The sequence below is a fragment of the Physeter macrocephalus genome, chromosome 19 (assembly GCF_002837175.3).
Source record: "Physeter macrocephalus isolate SW-GA chromosome 19, ASM283717v5, whole genome shotgun sequence".
Taxonomy (NCBI): Eukaryota; Metazoa; Chordata; class Mammalia; order Artiodactyla; family Physeteridae; genus Physeter; species Physeter macrocephalus.
This window is the reverse complement of record NC_041232.1, coordinates 10,673,357-10,692,085: the sequence shown is the minus strand read 5'-3', so window position 1 is coordinate 10,692,085 and position 18,729 is coordinate 10,673,357. Positions and strand designations below refer to the sequence as shown.

Genomic DNA, 18,729 nt, shown 5'->3' with positions numbered 1-18,729 from the left:
ATGATGAATTGGGCGATTGGGATTGACATGTATACACTGATGTGTATAAAATTGATGACTAACAAGAACCTGCTGTATAAAAAAATAAATAAAATTAAATTTTAAAAAATGAAGTAGTGATACATGCTACAACATGGATGAGCCCTGAAAACAAACAAACAAACAAACAAAAAACTTCACATAGCTCACTGCTCTTACCAAGATTCAGCTGTGTTTTTGTTTTTGTTGTTGTTGTTCTATGACTTAGACTACTTTCCACACTTCCAAAAAAGTTGATTTTGACTATTCTTGCCAGTGTTATCACTGCTTTTATGGAGGAGGAGGCTTCTGTAGAGCCTTATTTTGACATTTTGGAAGTGCCTCTCATTTTCCCTCTTAACTTCATATGAAGCCATATGAATGCAGTGTTTATATAAAGCTCTCCTTTGTTCCACGGTAGTATTTAAGTTTACTTAGTATTTTTGCGTGCCACTATGGTTCATTTCTTTCCATTGCTCTACTCTTGTATTTCTCTGTGTGGGTCTGTCACAATTTAGCATCCATTGTATTAGCTGTGAACATGGGGTTCTTTTCTTTTGGAATACTGTGAAGAGTGCTTCTGTGTCCATTATTATCTAGTAAGAGGATGCAAATAAGCAGAAATATCTAGGGTATTTAAAATATGCTATTTCAAAGTGGCATGCCAGTTTACATTTCCAAAGCAGTTTTTGAGAGGTTCCACTGTTCCACAGTAATGCTTGGAATCTTCAGTCTTCTGTAGTCTGTCTTGTGGGTGTACAGTGATAGCTCTCTGTGGCATTACTCTGAATACTAAAGAGGTTGAACACCTTCACAAATGGTTTTGGACCCATCCTTTGTATTTTGACTCCACTAGAATAAACTTTCATCCTCATCCATCCATCATCCAAACTGCTCTGCTCCAGGATGTCAGTGGATAAATAACTCTCCATTGTCAAATCAAATGATCAACACTGGGCCCTCACGCTATGGACCTACCAGCAACATTTAAAAGATAATGGGCATGTCTGACTTAACCTTTTAAAAGAATCACTCTGCCTGCTGGGTGGGAAATAGGCTATTGTGGGAGCCAGGGTGGAAGCAGAGAGGCCAGTTAAAAACTTCTGCAGTTGTCTAGGAGGGAGGGAGTTGATGGTGACTTGCAGTGCACCAGAGAGTTGGGGGTGGCAATAACGGGTCACATTCTGGATATGTGAGAGGGGCAGTGGAAGTTCCTGAACTCCAGACTGGAGATAAAATCAGTGTCTGGGGAATCTTAGGATGGACGTTAGATTGGCCAGGGACATAGATTACAGCAATGAAACAGGCACGAGGTTGTAAACACTTGGTCAGTCATGATTCCACCTCTGATGTTTTCTTTTTTAAAAAATATTTTCTACCTGTGAGAAGAGTCACCATGGCTTTGTCATTCACAAATTGATCCAACACATTTGTTGCCCTCGTGCATTTCATGCTGGCATAACCTCCTCATGTAAGACTTCCATAATTTTATTGAAGAACAAAAGTGGTATTGGATCTTTCTTTCCTAGTCTTCTCTAGTTCAAAAAAATTTAAAGCTTAATGTCCAGAAGCAGGGGGAATATTAATTTTAAAGAGTCAGCCTTTTGTAATCATTCTTGAAGGAAGCCTGCTCTTGTTTTTGTGAAAACTTTTTGGTGAGCATATTTGCCCAAAGGAAACACCAAAATTGTATTCTGAAGTTAAGTTAGTAAACACGAGAAGTTTTTTAAAAAATTTTAATACATTTTCAAAAAATTTTGCAAACTAATATAAAACTTTGTTTAGTGCAGAATCGTGTCACCTGTGTTTAACGTAAGTCTTATTTTTTCCTTCAACTGGGCCCAGAGAAGAGAGTGGAGTTCAACTTTAAGTTATGAGGGCATTCCCAAAAGCACTCTTATGGACAAGAAGAGAGGTCAGGCTGGGGACATCCAAAGAGAGAGGACCTATCCAAGTCTCCCAGGGAGGGGCATGACCTCTGGACTCCAGGAACATTAATATTGGCTACATCCAAATGTGTTCTTGGGCTTCCCTGGCGGCACAGTGGTTGAGAGTCCGCCTGCCAATGCAGGGGACACGGGTTCTTGCCCTGGTCCGGGAAGATCCCACATGCCGTGGAGCGGCTGGGCCCGTGAGCCATGGCCGCTGAGCCTGCACGTCCGGAGCCTGTGCTCCGCAACGGGAGAGGCCACAACAGTGAGAGGCCCGCGTACCGCAAAACAAACAAACAAATGTGTTCTTTTCCACACTGTAAGGTCCCTTCCCCTGCCCCCACCCCCCAAGTCTGGATAAAAATCCAGAGCTTGAACGTGGCTGTGCTTTGGGAAACTAAGGGAAGGGCCTCAGTCTCCGCTGGCCACAGGGAGCACAGAGAGGACAACAGCCACCCAGGGAAGGCAGGTATAGGATGGCAAGAAGTCACTGTCAGAATCTGCTGGGGCAGCAGCTGGCTGGGTCATGCGTGGCTACCAACACAGATTATTGGAAAGTGTAAGCAAGCATTCCTCAGAATCCCCCAAACATAACGGGGAGAGGAATCAGGCGAAAGAGTGCACTTTGCAGAGGCAGTCACTCAAATTGCAGAACACTGAACCTTGAACCTGGAGATTTCAGACCCGAGTTACCCAACCTTCTCTTTCCTGCCCATGTTAAAACTGGTCACTTCCCTGCTATAGTCTATCCTAAAGAGCTTCAGCCTTCAATCCCCAGACTCTGGGGTTTCCACACATTTTAAGATTCACCTGAGAATTTATAAATATGTTCATTTTTTGATCACTCTTTCAGAGGAAGTTCATTCAAATAGCTGTCCTACCTTTGTTTCCTGCCTTTAACCTGGTCTTATAAACTTGAGGGTCGGTCATAAAGACAGCAACTAAACATTTTAAATAGTCTATACAACTTCCATATTTGCTAAATTTTTGTAAACTTTGTTGTCAAATATTGTGAAATCCTAAATAGGTTTTACTGACTGATTCCCAATTATCTACCTGACTTTTGGTTTTTAAAGAACACCTTTGAGTTAGCTAAGCATATTTACCCCATACCTAAATCATGATTCCCTTCTATTTCTTCAGGATTTTTTTAAAAAGACTGATGCTTACTAGCTTTTATTATAGTCATCATTAGCATGTGCACTTAGGAAGGTTGCCACTTCTGTTTTCCACTGAAGTGCTTCTCAGCAGAAATCCTCCACATCTTTTTCAGAAGTCTCTAATGACAGGTTTACCCTTGGAGGCCTTCATTTACCCAGTTTCACTCTCGTTCTCAAAGCTCTCAGGTGACTGCCAACTAATAGTGTGCTTTCACCATGAATCTTGACCTTCTGGCATACAATGTCCTGAGATTTGATTACCAGCAAATCTCGTGGCCTGGAAACTTACATAACCGAAGGCTTGATTTTGGATTTTGCTCTGAAGTTCAGTTTTGTTCCACCAAAAGTAATTAACATAAGCTTCTTGAAAGCAGAGGCTAGGTCTTGTCCTCCTTTTGTTTGATCTTTTCTGCTCACATAGGATTGGGCAGTTAGAAGAGGGATTCAGCAAATGTACCGTCAGGGACTGATGCTCAGGAATTTCCCCAAGACTCAGAACACTCAACCTGTAGCAGCACTGCACCTGAGCAAGGTTTCGGTTGTGCCATGCCTAGGGACTAGCAAGGGCTTCCATACAAGTTACCCTCCTATTTTAAGGTTGGCCCTGGTTAAGTCATTCACTTGGTCAACATTTACTGAGCACCTATGGTGATCTGGGCTCTCAGAGCTGAATAGGATACAAACCTGCCACTCCATGATGTCAGGATGTAATCGGGGGAAAGACTCTTTCATTGATCATGACTACACAGTGTGGTAGGTTCATGATAGAGATCAGCATCCATTTGTAAGGCTTCTGTTTAGAGTCACTGAGGAAGAAGCCACGTTCTGGGCAATTAAGGACATGTCTATTGTCTTCCTGCTCACTTTTTTTAACTAAAGGAACAGGCTCACGAGGCAGTGGCGAATGTAGATTGTCATACCTGGGGCGGTATGCAGGTTCCACCCCTTACCAGCTCTAGAGCAAAAGTCTTTGGTCTCTTTCTTCATGTACAAGATGGAGGTCTCATAGGGTGGATGGGAGGATTAAATTAAGACAACAAATGTAAAGTAGCACAGTGTCTTGCACAGAATGCATAATGTTGTATTGTATGTGCTGTGTGCTCTCTTTACAGACAATTGACTACCCTCCAAAGCTCTGTTCCTTTGGACTGTCAGTCAACAATATGTTAACTTAAAAAGGAAATGAGAAATAAATATAATAAGTGAAGTACAAAAACAGAAAAGAAGGAACAATTAATACTTCCAATTGAACTCCGCACTAGACAAGGTTGTCTCTTGCCTAGGCTGCTCCCCTTCCCCCATGCATCCAGACCCAGGGTGATCAGACCACCCTGGATCAGATGTAGCCCCTTCCAAGAAAGCCCCAAAATAAAGAAGCCTCAAGGACTAGGCTGTATGGAGTCTGAAGTGATACTTCATCTTAAAATAGCTTTTTATTTATTTTAAATTACCTTTTATTCGTGAATAGCAACTTTTGGGGCAAATTAGATTACTCAACAGATAACATTTTTAAGATAATGTGTTATGAGTGGGATTAATGACCCTGTGATAGTCATAGGTAGAGATAATCCTGTGTATCAAACAATGTAGATGGAAGATAGTAGGCCCTGAAAAGTAATTTCAGATCAGAAATTGGCCCAAATGAAAGATGATATTGATAGGTATGATTCATGAGAAGAGCTTAAATAAAATTGTTTCATGAAATGGGAAAAAAGCAAAAATATAGAATATTTTATATGAGTTCATATATGAATATAAAACCAAATCACTAAAATGAATACTGAAAGCAGGGGCGTCTCTGTTCCCATGTTAGTATGTTTCTGTAGACTATATATCCTGGTCAGAGCTACAGGAGCCATCAATTCTCACTTCACCTTTGCTTCTCTGAGCCCCTCTTTCCCACTCAGTGCTTGAGATATTCGATATTTTGGGATTCTTCCACCAATACACTTCTGCCTTTGGTTATCCTTTTCCTTCACCCGCTACCTCTTATGGTGCTGGCTCTCCTGGTGGTGGGGCCTCCGGCGGCGGCGGCATTGCCTCCAGCGGCAGGGGAGCCTCCAGCGGCGGCAAGGGGGCCTCCTCCGGTGGGGGGGCCTCCTCTTCTTGGTCCTTCTCTTCTGACTCCTCCTCCCGTAGCCCCACTGGTAGAAACTCCGTTAAGAATCCCTCACTAGTGGTTTCCTCTGAACTGTCCTCCGAGGTACGCCCTAGGGTCTCTACTGACTCAATTACAGCCCTGAGGGTAATGAAAAATATTAAAACCAACAACAATATTAAAAGAAATGAAGGGAGTATGAAAATTAGCTTGCCAACATTTCTAAACTCAATGCTTCGATGAAAAGAACCGCCACCTACACCTCCACTTTGAATTTCAATTGGTTTGCCAGGTGGACCACTGTCTACACTACCACCATCTCCTGGACCTCTGCAGTCAGGGGGAGCGTAGCCAGCCTCACAATGGCAGTGCCTAAAATTGTTGCAAACTCCTTTCCCATTACACATTTCTGCTGGTTTGCAGTCATACTTGAGCACAGCATAATCAGTACAAGAGTAATTTACACAGACTTTGTTTGGAGCACAAAGAGTGCCAGTGTGCACATCTCCATCATCAGGGATATCAGTAGTGTTATAGGCATCCATGCTCCAGCACCAGTCATCTTCATGAGCGACCTGGATCAGTGTATGATTTGGTTTGATTTGTGGTACCTGTCTCACATTTGTACATATAAGTTTCCCACAAAATATATTATCATCTACACACTTCAAATATCTTAACCTAGGTGAGTTGGTAATACCACAGTTTCCAAACCGGTCCCCTTTTCTGTTCATTGAAATGTAACAGTTTTCTGGGGCAGACCTTGCAGAGAACCCATATATATCCATGCATTGATTATCAGGGTTCTTACAGCGACCTCCAGCGCAATAGTGAATTCTATCACACATTGTACCATCTATCTTATAGCTGTCTATGGGGCATTCTCCAGAGGAACCATCACAATACTCTGGGAGGTCACACTCCCCCAAAGCAGGACGGCACATGAATCCCTTATATTTCAGTTGGCATTTAACGCAGCAGAGTCCATCACTACACTCTGCATTCTCCTTCAGCCTACATGTTTGGTCACAGCACGGGTGATTGTCACAATCAGAACCACAGTCACACTGTTCAGTGTCCTCCAGGAGACCATTACCACATTGGGCTTTCCTCCGTAAGCGGCCTCTGTGCCCAGGCTTGTTAAATAGGCAGGCCCCTTTGTGTTCCCAGAGGAACTGGTAGAAGAAGTCAGAGCTGCAGTCGCTGAAGCCACTTTCTTTAGTGATATTTTCACGCATGAGGCCAAAGGGTTTATCTTTACAAACGCAGGCCGAATGGTCATGCGGAATACCCAAGTTGTGCCCAAGCTCATGGACCATGAGTGCTGCAAACAGGAGGACATCCTCATGGTGGAAGGATTCAATGGCTGCTGCAAAATCACTTGAACAGGCACCGCTGAGAAATGCCTGCCCCGTATCCTCTTTAGGATGGTGTCCAACGATCATGTGGGCAACATCATGCTTCACACGATGGAAGAGCCTCTCTTGTCTCCAGCTATTGAAATTCCTGAGTGCAACTCGCAGGTCCACTGGGACCTCTATGAGGTCCCCCTCAGTCCAAATCTCCATTCCAGCCAGCACCACCTCTGTGTTTATTCCCCTGGTGAAGCTGTTGGCCAGAGCAATGATGTCCATTACTCTCTGGACTGTCTCATTGACGTCACTGCCCCACATTTGGAACCGCTGGTTGTCGACCACGACAAACATCTCCACGTACTTGGTGTGTGACCACAAGTAGGATGGCACCTGCCGACTGCGAGGCTTGCTGCTCTCTTGTTGCCGGCTGGTGAATGCCACTTGGCTGTCATTGGAAGTGACACTACAGGAGACTGGAGCTTCATGGGCCATGGTGTACAGCACATGTTCACACCGTTTTGAAGAGTGCATGGGCTCAATGCCATAGGATTTTTCCTCCTTAATCAGGACGCCCCTGAGGCCTGAACAGGTGTTGACAGAAACAAAAGAACCTGGGATTCCTTCTATGTAGCCTTCATAATGACAGTCATGTGAGATGAAAGGCATTTCTTGCCCCAGGATGCCATCGTGGTAGCTGAAGACTGGAAAGTTATTCACAAAATAGTCTCTCTTCACCTTCAGTTGAATCAACTGCTTCTGGCCCTGCATAAATAGCACATAGGAGAGCTTTTCCACTTGGTCTTCCCTTCCTTCCACTGTCAGACTCTTGGGGGTGACTGTTTCATAGGAAGAGTAATATACTGATCCCAGGTCACAGTACAAGCTTGGCAGAGAAATCACCAAGAGCAACACAATCCTCAAACTGAAACATGAAGATCCTGGCACTGGCCCCAGCCTCATGTCCCTCTTCTGCTGAGCCCAAGTCTGAAACTTTATCTTACCCTCCTTCAAGGCCACTTGGTTTTTCCGTAGAGAAGGCAGTATAGAGGCAGAGTGTGTCACAGACGCTGCCACTGACATGGCCCTAGTAAATCAGTTGATGATGCAGGGCCTATGTCCAGCAGCAGCAGCTTTCCCTGACATGCAGACCCTCCGTCACAGGTATTCACTTCAGATCTATGCTGGCTCCCTTATGGGTGGGCACTGCCCAACTCTGAGTCTTACAGACCTTGGGGCTGTTTCTGTTCTTGCTTTTCTCTCTTGGCCTTCAGTGGTTTCGTTACTATATGACTTCCTTCCAACAGCAGTGGTTTTAATGCTCCTTGGCTAAGTTCCCTTTACGCTTACACAGAGATATACCAAGTAGAAGGCCTGTAATGATTCAGCCAGGACTGTTACTCAAGTAAATTATCCTTATCCTCAGCCCAGGGCCACACTACTCCTGATATCCGTTAATCTGCGCATTCTTTGAAACCCAACATTCTGGCAGGAGGTCAGGGGGGAGGGGATGGGGATTCTTCGGGGATCTCAGAGCAGGACAAAGTTCTCTGTTGCCCATTACCTCTTTTCCTCATTTCTGTAGTATTGAGGGGACTGTTTTTCAGTCCAGCCCTCCTTTGTCAGGGTCTGGTTTTTCTCCTTTAGTTCAAGAAAACTTGTATGTGGATGCACAAATTCTCCCTCATTAACTTTTGTTCATAACAGATGAGTTTAGCCGCTTTGTGTCTGCTTATAAACATAATTTTCCTCTAATAAGTTTTCCTAATGCACAAACATACTAAGTGTTAAATGAAAGGAGTTCAGTTTCACTATGGAGACTTACAAGTGACTAAGGTCAAAGTTCAGTTCCTCCCAACATAAAAACAAAGTCTGGAATAAAACTAAACTCTGATTAACCAGGTATCTAGTTGTTACCATTTCATCAAGAAAATAAAAATGGACTGTATAAGAACTTTTTAAAGACTTCTTTGCTTTTGTAACTAAAATTGAAGTCCTTGGATTTGATTTTGATGTTGATCTCCTGGTGTATTTAGCAGTATAAATTTAAAAGGAAAAAAGCCCTATTTAACCACATTCCTTGCCCAGTTATTCTCCTTTGCATCCTAAGATGAACTAAAGACTCTACATCTTTTATCTTGCATAAAAATAATTTTATATTAAGTCAAATATGTATAATATAAAACCTTCAAAATAAGGGTTATGGCTATAAGTACCACACAAAAATGGAGAAATGCCCTATATAATTCAAAAAAGAATGGAATAGTACTATAAGATCTCAGATATAAGCATGAGAGTAGATCAACTCATTATCCCCAATTAATAATATTTAATTCCTAATACAGATGAAAAAATTAATCATCCGCATCTAGCAATAAAATTAATACCATCATATCACAAACACATTAAAAAAATTTACAGCAATAAAATAATGGTGAAATGATTTCCAGCTGGATTTCTTTTCTCCTTGTGTTCTGTATAAGAGGAAAGCCTCTTAAAATTATGTAACTTGGCAATTATCACAGATTTAAGATGTTCCCCTGTGTCTTAACCAAACAGGCAGGGAAAATTTAAGTCATTCTGTGGGACAAAAAAATCAATAATGAAAGACCACTTCTACTTTTTTAAATAAATAAAAATATAATTAAAATCAAATATCCAATTTTCCAGTTCTCAAATTGAGACACATTTTCTTCAATAAATACACACGCACGCAAGCATTCACACACAAGATCTGATTTAAATCATTTGACTTCTTCTTCAACCAATAATTCCTTCAACTTGTTCTATCTCAAATGAATACAAAAACAAAACTCTTTTTAAAAAGCAGTTCCTCCTATCTATATGTTTCAGACAATAAATTTCTGACAGGTGTTCTCCTATAGCTTATACAATACATTAGCCAGAAAAATACAAAAGTTGTTTCGCATCAAGCAGATTAATAACTATGGTAAAGTCTAAAGGTATTTGCGTGATAAATAATGGTTTTATAGTAAGCAGAGGGTTAGCAAATCATGTAGGAAAACTGAAGACTCTAACCTCCTGCCTATGAGAACTGTTCTTACAGTGTGAACTTTCTGCAGGTACAGGCATTAGACAGACGGGCCAAAAGAGACAAGGATGATTTTGTTTCACTTCCAGTACATGCGAATGTTTTATTAGTAAACCTGACTGGTAAAGTTAAAGCAGAATTTGCTACTGGCCTACAAACAAATTCCATAAACAAAACTCCACTTTAAAGACCAAACAGTGCTGAGTCTTTTGGAAGCTGTTTTGTCAAGGAGCTCTCTGTAGGATAGGACCCACTTTTGAGTTACAACAGCTAGAGCATCCTCCAGGGTATTCACAAACTTTCAGCATGGACCTGTCTGGACACAGCACGCATTTTTGCGGCCAGTTTAATTCAGACTAAAGAAACATGGGCAACTGCTGCTCAGGGTAAAAGGAAGAATCTTTTGGATACCCTTTTAGATCGTGCCTAAAATTCACCACACAGTGAAGGAAATCATCTTGAGCCTCTAGAAGACACCCAGATAACAAATTTGAGAAGTTAATGGTAGACTGGGCGTGCTAGAAGATTCCTCTGAAGAAAAAGAAGAGTAACAAAGTTAATTACTGCCTTCCTCTCCCAAGCTAACACTGAACCTCTGCCCTAAGATAAGAAAAATAACAGGTATTCAGTTGTTCCAGAAACAAGTGCAGAGTTTTTCCTGATTGTAAGAAGTGATTTTGATTTGTAAGACTGCATTTCACTGAAAAACAGAATAATTCAACCCTTAATTCAACTCTCAGCTAAGTTTTCTGGTTAGTAAATAAGAAAACATTTTTTCTCTGCTGCCTGTTAGATTTTGCCATGTTTAAAAGTATTGAATTCTCCTTACAGGGTATCCATTTGTAGCAGTTATCAGTCACCGAAGATTAGTGAGCCTTACCTCAAAAAATGCCTTGAATTTAAAACTCTCCAAAGTAAAAGGGAACCAATGTATAAGGTAATTTCTAAGAGATACTTAATGTTTTTATCATATATTCCTACAGTCATTCACACACATATGGGACATACTAACCAAATGTCACCCTGAAGACATACTCAGCAAAGTGGAAGAGTTAGAAAATAAGTGAGCTCTGTGGGGTTGATTTTGATTGAAGAGAATTTGATGGGATGAAACTGAATAACTGAGCCTACTGATCCTTTTCTTCTCCTCTGTGAATTGGAGTTGGCCTACTAGCTCTCCCATTTACCAACAAAGAACCACCAATCAAGAACTGCTAAAAAAATAAATAAAAATGGTTTGTTATGGAAGCCCATATGTACAACAGCAAAGTAGAAAAGCACCCAGCCTTGTTTTCTATTCAAGTATCTGGTCTCTGGGCCAGAACCATGCTTCCTGAAAATGAAGGGTGCTAAATAAAATACATGCAGCCCAGGGGATGCCACCATGAAACCCAGGCAGAAACTTTAGAGAAAAAGGGTAGCTTTAAGAGAAAAAACTTGGACCATCTTTAGATGCTAACCCAATAGTCCAGTTTTTATGATATGCAACTTTCTCAGAAAAATCATCCCATAAAAGGGGCCAGAAGAACAGGGAAAGGAGATAAGAAGCAATGGAGCTGGTGAGGGCTGCAGGAAAGGGAGAGGACAAAGTAGGATCTCAAAGGAGGTGGGAGGGCTGAAGCTCTGGTTAAACATGAAAAGAATAAACTCAATAGAGAATCCCATTAGATTTATGAAATGCACCAATACCTTTTAAAAAAATATGACAAAAAAGAAATATTACCACTCTTCTCTAGGGAATTAATTAGGGATAAGAGAAATGAGGGCTCAACTCCCTGCCTCTTCTGTCATGGGAGGTGGCACCCTGTAACAGGCAGTCTGCAACATGGATCCACAAAAATTTCTTGGCACCAGAGCTAATCCACTGATTGATAGTGCAGAAAGTAAATACACAGGGCAATTGAAACCAGATTCCACAGTACTTGATTCAACTGTTTACTAAGCAGAAAGGTCAGTATAGTTGGTCCTTTGCCTACCACTGGCAAATGGTTTTTGTATACTTTATTACAAATAAAACAATCGTGCTTGACAATACCATCTGTCAGCTTTACCACATATGACTAAACAATCCTAAAGTAATAATATATTAGGAACTGAGCTTTTCTTAAAAACAAATGAACTATACTATTAGTAAATCCTGTATCTAAATTTATACAGCATCTTTAAGCAATGTGGAAATGAAATTATGATTTATTAATTTACATACAAATTACTTTATACATTAATGAATAAATTTTCAACTTGTTAAAAAACAAAGTCTGAAGCTGTCATTATTGGGATTCGTGGGATGTGGTTTGCTCTTCTATCACTTGCTTCACAATTTCTGCCAGTTTTAGTCGATCTACTTTATCTGTGAATCCACGACCTGAAACCCAAAAAAGGAAAAGGTCAGTCTCCAAACTGTTTGGGAGGTGATAAGATTCTTGACAGGGACCCAATAAGGTACATCTCACCAGTGTCAAATTCACCCTCACCACGGAGGAACCATCACCAACACTGATCAAAAGCAGTTCAACTCCCCCATTTTTCAAGTAGAACTGAGCAGCTTATTTACCTGGCCGTAAAAATCCCATGTTCAGTACAATAGCACAGCAAGAAACCACAAAGAGGGAGAAGTTCTTTGTGATATGTATGTCTACAACAGAACTCATATCCAGACTATATAAAGAACTCCTACACATCTATAAGAGAGATACAACTCAATAGAAAAATGGGCAAAAGAATAGGCACTTAACAAAATCTAAATGGCCAATAAACATTAAAACGTGCTTAAGCTCATAGTCATCAGGGAAAGGCAAAGTAAAACGACACGCAATACCAGTAGTACTTATTAATCAGAATGACTAAAATGAAAAAGACAATAGCAAGTGTTGGTGTGGATATAGAATAACTAGAACCCTCAAACACTGCTAGTGGAAGTGTAAATTGGTACAACCACTTTGGAAAACTGGTGGCAGTACCTACTGAAGCCAAACAGATGAATATCCCCATGAACCAGCAACTCCAATCCTAGATACATAAATGAGTTCATTAAAATATTCATAAAAGATGTACACAAGAGTGTCTATAGCAGTGCTTTCCTTAATTACCAAAACCTGGAAACAACCCATATGTCCGTTCAACAGTAGAATGGATAAATGTAAATACAAAAAATATATATGTGTGTATATATATGGAGAAAAATATATATAGAGAGAATATATATATATTTACATACATGTATATGAGAATGAATTGCTGCTACACACAACAATATGGTTAAATCTCACAAATATAATCTTGACTAAAAGAAGCCAGACACAAAAGAACATAGATTTCTCTGACTCCATTTACATAAAATATAAAACCAGGCAAAACTAATATATACTGCTAGAAACTGGGATCATAATTACCCTTGTAAGGAGGGAGGTAGCAGTTAAAAGAGGGCACATGCTCCACTACATGTTCTAGGTGCTTGTTACACGGGAGTGTTCACTTTGTGAAAATTCATCAGACGTGCATACCTCAAATGTGATCACTTTTCTGTATTGATATTTCAAAATCTTAAAAAAAAAAAAAAATCCTAGGGAAGCTAATCTCCTCCAAGTATGGGAATGGCCAGGCTAGCACTTTGGATTTCTCATGTCCAAGAATCAAGCTAGGCAATGAGTTTGCTCCCTTCCCTGAGCATCCTAGACCTTAAGTCTAGTTTAGTCTGCTAAAGTAGAAAGACAATACAAAAGCAGCTCAAAAAACACACCTGTACCTTGTTTGCCTGTGGGGAAAAAAATTCAAAGAGCAGCAGATTTGGCACTCTCTACTCTTCAGTGAAACAGGTCTTCTCTAAGCTAAGTAGATCAGCAGGGCGGACTCTGTGGTACTTTGCCCTCTTTCTCCCCTTCAGAGTATACTGCTCCTTAATGACCCAGTGAACAGCTCAGGTATCTGGAAGGAGTTCTGAGATCTGTTTTTTTGCCCAAGTGGTATGTGACAGGGGCTCTGCAGCAATGAATCTGCAACACATAATTCATCTGAACTCTGGAAAACAAGCGAAAGGGCCAGATGTCCAGATACGCCTGGGCAGTTACTGTAGGGCTAACCCCCTGTCCCACAGTATTCCACTCACTCGCCAGCCCTACTTTACCTGAAAACAGTCCCAGCTCAGCTCCCAGAGATCCTACATATTCTAAACACAATTACTTCTCTGCATGCCTGGGGAAAGGCATAATTAAGGCTCCTACCATTCCAGCTGAAGCTTTGCAGAGTATCTCTTAGGAGTTTGCATTCCCGGTTATACTTCCAAGCTTCCTGAACTACTTCATTCAGCTTTTCATCTTCATTCTCTCCTATTGATAAAGATGGAGAAGAAGTTGCATTTTCCTGCGGCATCATGGGATTTTAGTGTCAGAGATGGAAGGACATGATGTCCAACTTATTGAGAAGTGATGATTAAAGGTGCAAGCTTTACCAGACTATCATTACTTCTAGTCCCTACATTACATGTAGACCAGGGGTCCCAACCACCGGGCCGCACAGCAGGAGGTGAGCGGTGGGCAAGCGAGGGAAGCTTCATCTGTATTTATAGCCACTCCCCATCTCTCACATTACCACCTGAGCTCTGCCTCCTGTCAGCATTATGGTGAGTTGTATAATTATTTCATTATATATTACAATGTAATAATAATAGAAATAAAGCGCACTATAAACGTAATGCACTTGAATCATCCTGAAACCATCCCCCCCCACCCCCACCCCCGGTCCATGGAAAAATTGTCTTCCACGAAACCAGTCCCTGGTGCCAAAAAGGTTGGGGACCACTGATGTAGACCGCTTCTGGTTTCTCAACTCTTCCTGCTCTGACCACCTCACACAAATTCCCTGATGCCCCCAGAGTCTTAGCACTGGGGGATGGGAAATAGGCATCCCATAGGATGTCAGACTATTGCTGAGCAAAAGCACCTGGTTAACTTAAGAGACCATGAGCGGGAGGGAGAATAAGGCTGAGTGGGCTACCTTCTTTCTCCTAAGCTCATTTCTTACTTTGGAAGGCTACCTGAGGCACACTAGTGAGTTCCCTTAAAACTCAAGGAATCCAGGAAGACTGGTCAACTCAACAGTTTCCTGGCCTACTACTTGAAGCATCTCATTCATCTGCTGAGAAAAGCCCATCATACCCCATTAGGTGGAAAGAGAACATACTGAAAGAGAGCTCTCACTCGAAAGGACTTCTGTTTTAAGTCCCACCCTGCCCATGATACAAGTAGCAGCCAGGGCCACTTCTGGACTTGGGAGATCGTCTCTTTATGTTCACAAGTTAATGACAGCCTTGTACTCTAAGGGCTCTGGATATGGTGTTTCCCAACCTTCCTGACCTTCCCAACCTAATCCTGACCCTGTTCACATTTTCCATTTTCCATCCTCTATCCTGTAATCTCATTAACAAACTAGGAAAATACAAAATTACGTGCTGTGTCTGACACTGGCAATTAAACTGAAACTAGAAATTTTACAGGATACCAAAGGTGTGCCAGAGCCTCACATTTCTGAGTTCCCACCGTCCATTCTTTTCAGTGGGCACAAACTATATAATGTACTTATTTTCTTATAACACAAAGATGAAAGAGACAACTTCAAATTAAACCACTCCTTTAGTCATGTGCATGTGCACACACACAGACACACACAGAGCATTCATAAATGGTGTGACCTTTACCAGCCTGGGGGAGAATACACTGAGCAATCACATCTCGGAGCTTTTCCAAGGCAACATTTGAATCCTCGGCTCCATTCTCACGGTCGTGGATATAAACACCATCCTTTGGCTTGGTGCTTTAGAAGTTTGGGAGAGAGGTAATAACAAGGTGAGACCCCAAAACCCAACTCTTAACAGATGTTAACGCTAAACATAAGGAATAGATTTTTCAGATAAATAATTAACTATAGAGTATCTCCAACTTCTGATGCTATTTAAAGAACATATCCTTTCCACTCTCTTAAGAGACAAAAAAGGGCAGACCCCTGGCTGACCTTTCAGAACCCTGTACTCAACCACACCAGCCATGAGGGAGAATTGAAGAAATAAGCTCAGTTACCCGAGTAATTTCCTCTTCCTTAGAATGGGGTTGTTCACAGAGTGCAGGGGTTTGAGGCTGACTTTCAGGTCCTGGATTCGCATGTTGGCCAACTGTTCCGCATGGGCCTGTTGGATTCCTGCAACCACCGCCTGAATGCAAACACTGTCATCAGTTTTTCACATTCATTTCTGGGCACCTAAAAAGCCAATCTAAGACAGTGGGAAGGAGAATCTCAAAGAACTAAGAAGGCAATTTCATTCTTATGCTGGCAGTATACAAATTTTGACAAGGCAGAGGACTCTTCCCCATGGATCAGCAGGGCCCAGGGAATACCAGGCCAACAGCTAGCCCTTCTTTCCTCTGGGTGGACAGAAATGCAAGTAAGAAATACTAACAAGGCTCATGCTCATAGTCATTGGCAAGGGCAAGTGTAAAGAGAGTCATACATGTACATCAGGGGAAAAGCTAGCAGGCTGCTGCCTGAGAAGCCTCCTTGACTGGCATTTACTCACTGCCCCCATGGTGTAGACAGTCACCTTAGCCCTGATGGCTCAGAACCCCAAGCATGTCACCTGGTGAGCATAGTAGACCCTCACAAACTGACCTATAAGCCAGTCAATTAATTTACAATGAGAAATAACTGTCATAAGGTCTAGCACTCTTCAAGTCTGTCTTTATGACCAGTGCGTTCTCTCACTATGGGCAGACCAATAAGGGAAGGCAAATAATCAGAAAAAGCTTTGTAAGAATGAGACGATCCCACTTTTGTATTAAAAAAAAAAAAGACAAACTCTGTGAGTGTGTGTGTGTCTCCCCAGAAAAAGATCAGGAAGAATACATCAAGCCATAGGTCACCTCACCTCTGAGGGGTGAGACTGGGGCAGGGTAATGAAAGGGAACTTTTGCTTTTTATTCATATACCTCTGTGTTGTTTGAATTTCAACAACAAAATTTGACAATTTACAAAATAGTTCCTTGGTAAGCATGCAATTAGATCAGGAAGAGTTTGAACTCATTTAAGAGAACTATACTAACTGGCCCTGGCTACACGCCCCCAGACCCTTGAATCTATTTCCTTCTTATCCGTGATAGCCCAACCAAAAAGATGGGAACACCTCAAGGTTGTGAGCTCAGGCTCCATCTCTTAGGCACAGCTTAGATGGACACTATTCAGCTTCTGCAAATGTGGACATTTTTTCTACACTTCCAAAGTTGACCAGCCTGCATCTTGACCACATCATTTCTTTAAAAATGGGAATACACTGTCACATTGCAGTTCCATCTTATAGGCCCAGGAGCTACTCTTCCTCATTAAGAAGATTATACATATCCATACTTGGCTTCATTATACACTAATCTTAAAGTAACTCCAGAAGGCAATCTTATTTCTTCATTTCAAGATCTTGAGGAAAGCCACACTGTAACACTCAATTGCTGACAACCAGAGGGTATAAGTAATCCTTTTGTATTTTGGACTGACCAAACAAACCATTTCTTGACTACTGGGCACATTTAAACCAGGAAGACAACTGCACACAAATCAGAGATAGCAGAAAACTCTGTTCCTTCTATCTCTCCTTTCTCTCTCATACTCCAGCTAAACTAAGGGAGGTCTTAGCATTCTTTTTTCCTATTTGCTTACATTTCAACTCCATCCCTTCTAAGTCAGTAACACTCAAGTCTGTGTCACTGGCTTTCCCTCTCAGCCACACTCTGATTCCACACCACACATCCGTCTACCACCTTAAACAGTATCTAAAACCTAAGACACTTCCCTTCACCCAAAACCAGCCTCATTCCTGATTTCCCTCTGTCAATGGTGTCACCAGATATGCCACCCACTGTCCCCTTATATCTAGTCAGTCACCAAAAATTGTAGAAATTTGTCTTCAAAAATATTGAGCCTATTCATTCACCTCTACTTCTCTGCTCCTAGAGCAGCTTCTCAGCTTCTAGATTATTGTAGAAGTATTAAGTTGGCAAGTCTGCAAGTCTGACTAACCATCCCTAAATACCTTCCCTGTGGCAAATCTCTTCTCAAAAATCTACAATAGCCTCTCAATTATGTCCTACTAAGACTTAAACTCCTCTGTCTACTTTCAAAGCCAGGCCTGCCACACCCATTTTACCAACTTCCCATCAATGAAGTCAGGCTTCATTACACGTAAAGGGGTTAAACATGTAAAGGGGTTAAAAAATGCCACACAATAGTTAATAATTGTGATGGTTTTTGCCTTCTCTTTGGGAACCCTTCCCTAATTACAGCCCTTCAAAGATGTTCTCTTTTTCTGAATTTCCATAGCATTCACAGAAAATTTAGCATGCAACAGCTCTGATGTCTGAAAATGTTCCCTCTTTGTTTTGTGTTTATTGGTCTTTCCAACCAGTCTTGTTTAAACTCCTTGGGCAAAAGAATGGTGTCTGATACTGCTCTGTGCCCCCAACCCCATAGCACAAATATGGAGGATAGTCCTTTGAGTGTTCCCTTAGTGTATTTACCAGGCCTTGATCTGGTCTTTTATGGAAATAATCTCTTTATTTCCAATCCTGATCTTTGGAAGACCAGAGATGTTTCTCTGGAAAAAGACTGTGTGCTCTGCATTGTTTTGCCTTTAACCCCTCATTGAGTCAAGCCTCAGCATTCCTTCCCAACACAGCCTTTTGGGCCAACAGAATAAGCATCATTCAAAACCTTATCCATCATCAGTTGAGCAGAGGGTAGCACATTATCCAGGGCCTCAGTTGAGTTGAGCCAGGGGTGATCCAACACTCCCTCGATGGTAAGTCTTTCCTCTGGTTTGACCTTCAAGAGCCTGTGGAGAAAATGCCAACAGGGCTGCCATGCAGTTGCTTCCAGAGGCCGGGAAGTTCCTGGGTCTGGCTCTAACCAGCTCCAGCTTCTGACTTTCCACCAACTCTTACAAGCCTAGGCTTTCTATTTGCAGGACAGAGGTGGGGCTCTCGTCCCTAACCGTTAGTTGTGAGTGCACTCTGTCCTTAGGCAGTTCTTTCTATACTAAATAAATTGAGATAAGAATGGTAGGAAAAGGCTTAGTCCAGTGATA

General features: G+C 41.6%; 3 protein-coding genes across 3 annotated transcripts in view; 1 reads left to right on the top strand and 2 right to left on the bottom strand.

The window, feature by feature from the left end:
- TMEM116 (transmembrane protein 116) overlaps window positions 1-18,729 on the top strand; it is a 165,172-nt gene that overhangs the window by 141,935 nt on the left and 4,508 nt on the right. The gene's annotated exons all lie outside the window — the stretch shown is intronic.
- Window positions 4,763-7,642, bottom strand: LOC102977917 (disintegrin and metalloproteinase domain-containing protein 1a-like). Its single transcript, XM_007130005.2, has one exon. It carries the CDS (start codon window positions 7,640-7,642, stop codon window positions 5,099-5,101), a length of 2,544 nt encoding a protein of 847 aa, XP_007130067.2. The 3' UTR covers window positions 4,763-5,098.
- The window catches only part of MAPKAPK5 (MAPK activated protein kinase 5), a 49,314-nt gene continuing 39,560 nt past the window's right edge, over window positions 8,976-18,729 (bottom strand). The window contains exons 10-14 of the mRNA XM_007130003.3: window positions 18,357-18,477; window positions 15,683-15,813; window positions 15,304-15,419; window positions 13,832-13,936; window positions 8,976-11,976 (exon numbers count right to left, since the gene is read on the bottom strand). Coding sequence (XP_007130065.1) covers window positions 11,882-11,976; window positions 13,832-13,936; window positions 15,304-15,419; window positions 15,683-15,813; window positions 18,357-18,477 — 568 coding nt within the window. The 3' untranslated portion in view covers window positions 8,976-11,881. The remainder of the gene's footprint in view (window positions 11,977-13,831; window positions 13,937-15,303; window positions 15,420-15,682; window positions 15,814-18,356; window positions 18,478-18,729) is intronic.

Excerpts from the sequence above, each read along its gene's own strand:
- LOC102977917 (XM_007130005.2), bottom strand. The coding sequence starts at position 7,642 with ATGTCAGTGGCAGCGTCTGTGACACACTCTGCCTCTATACTGCCTTCT.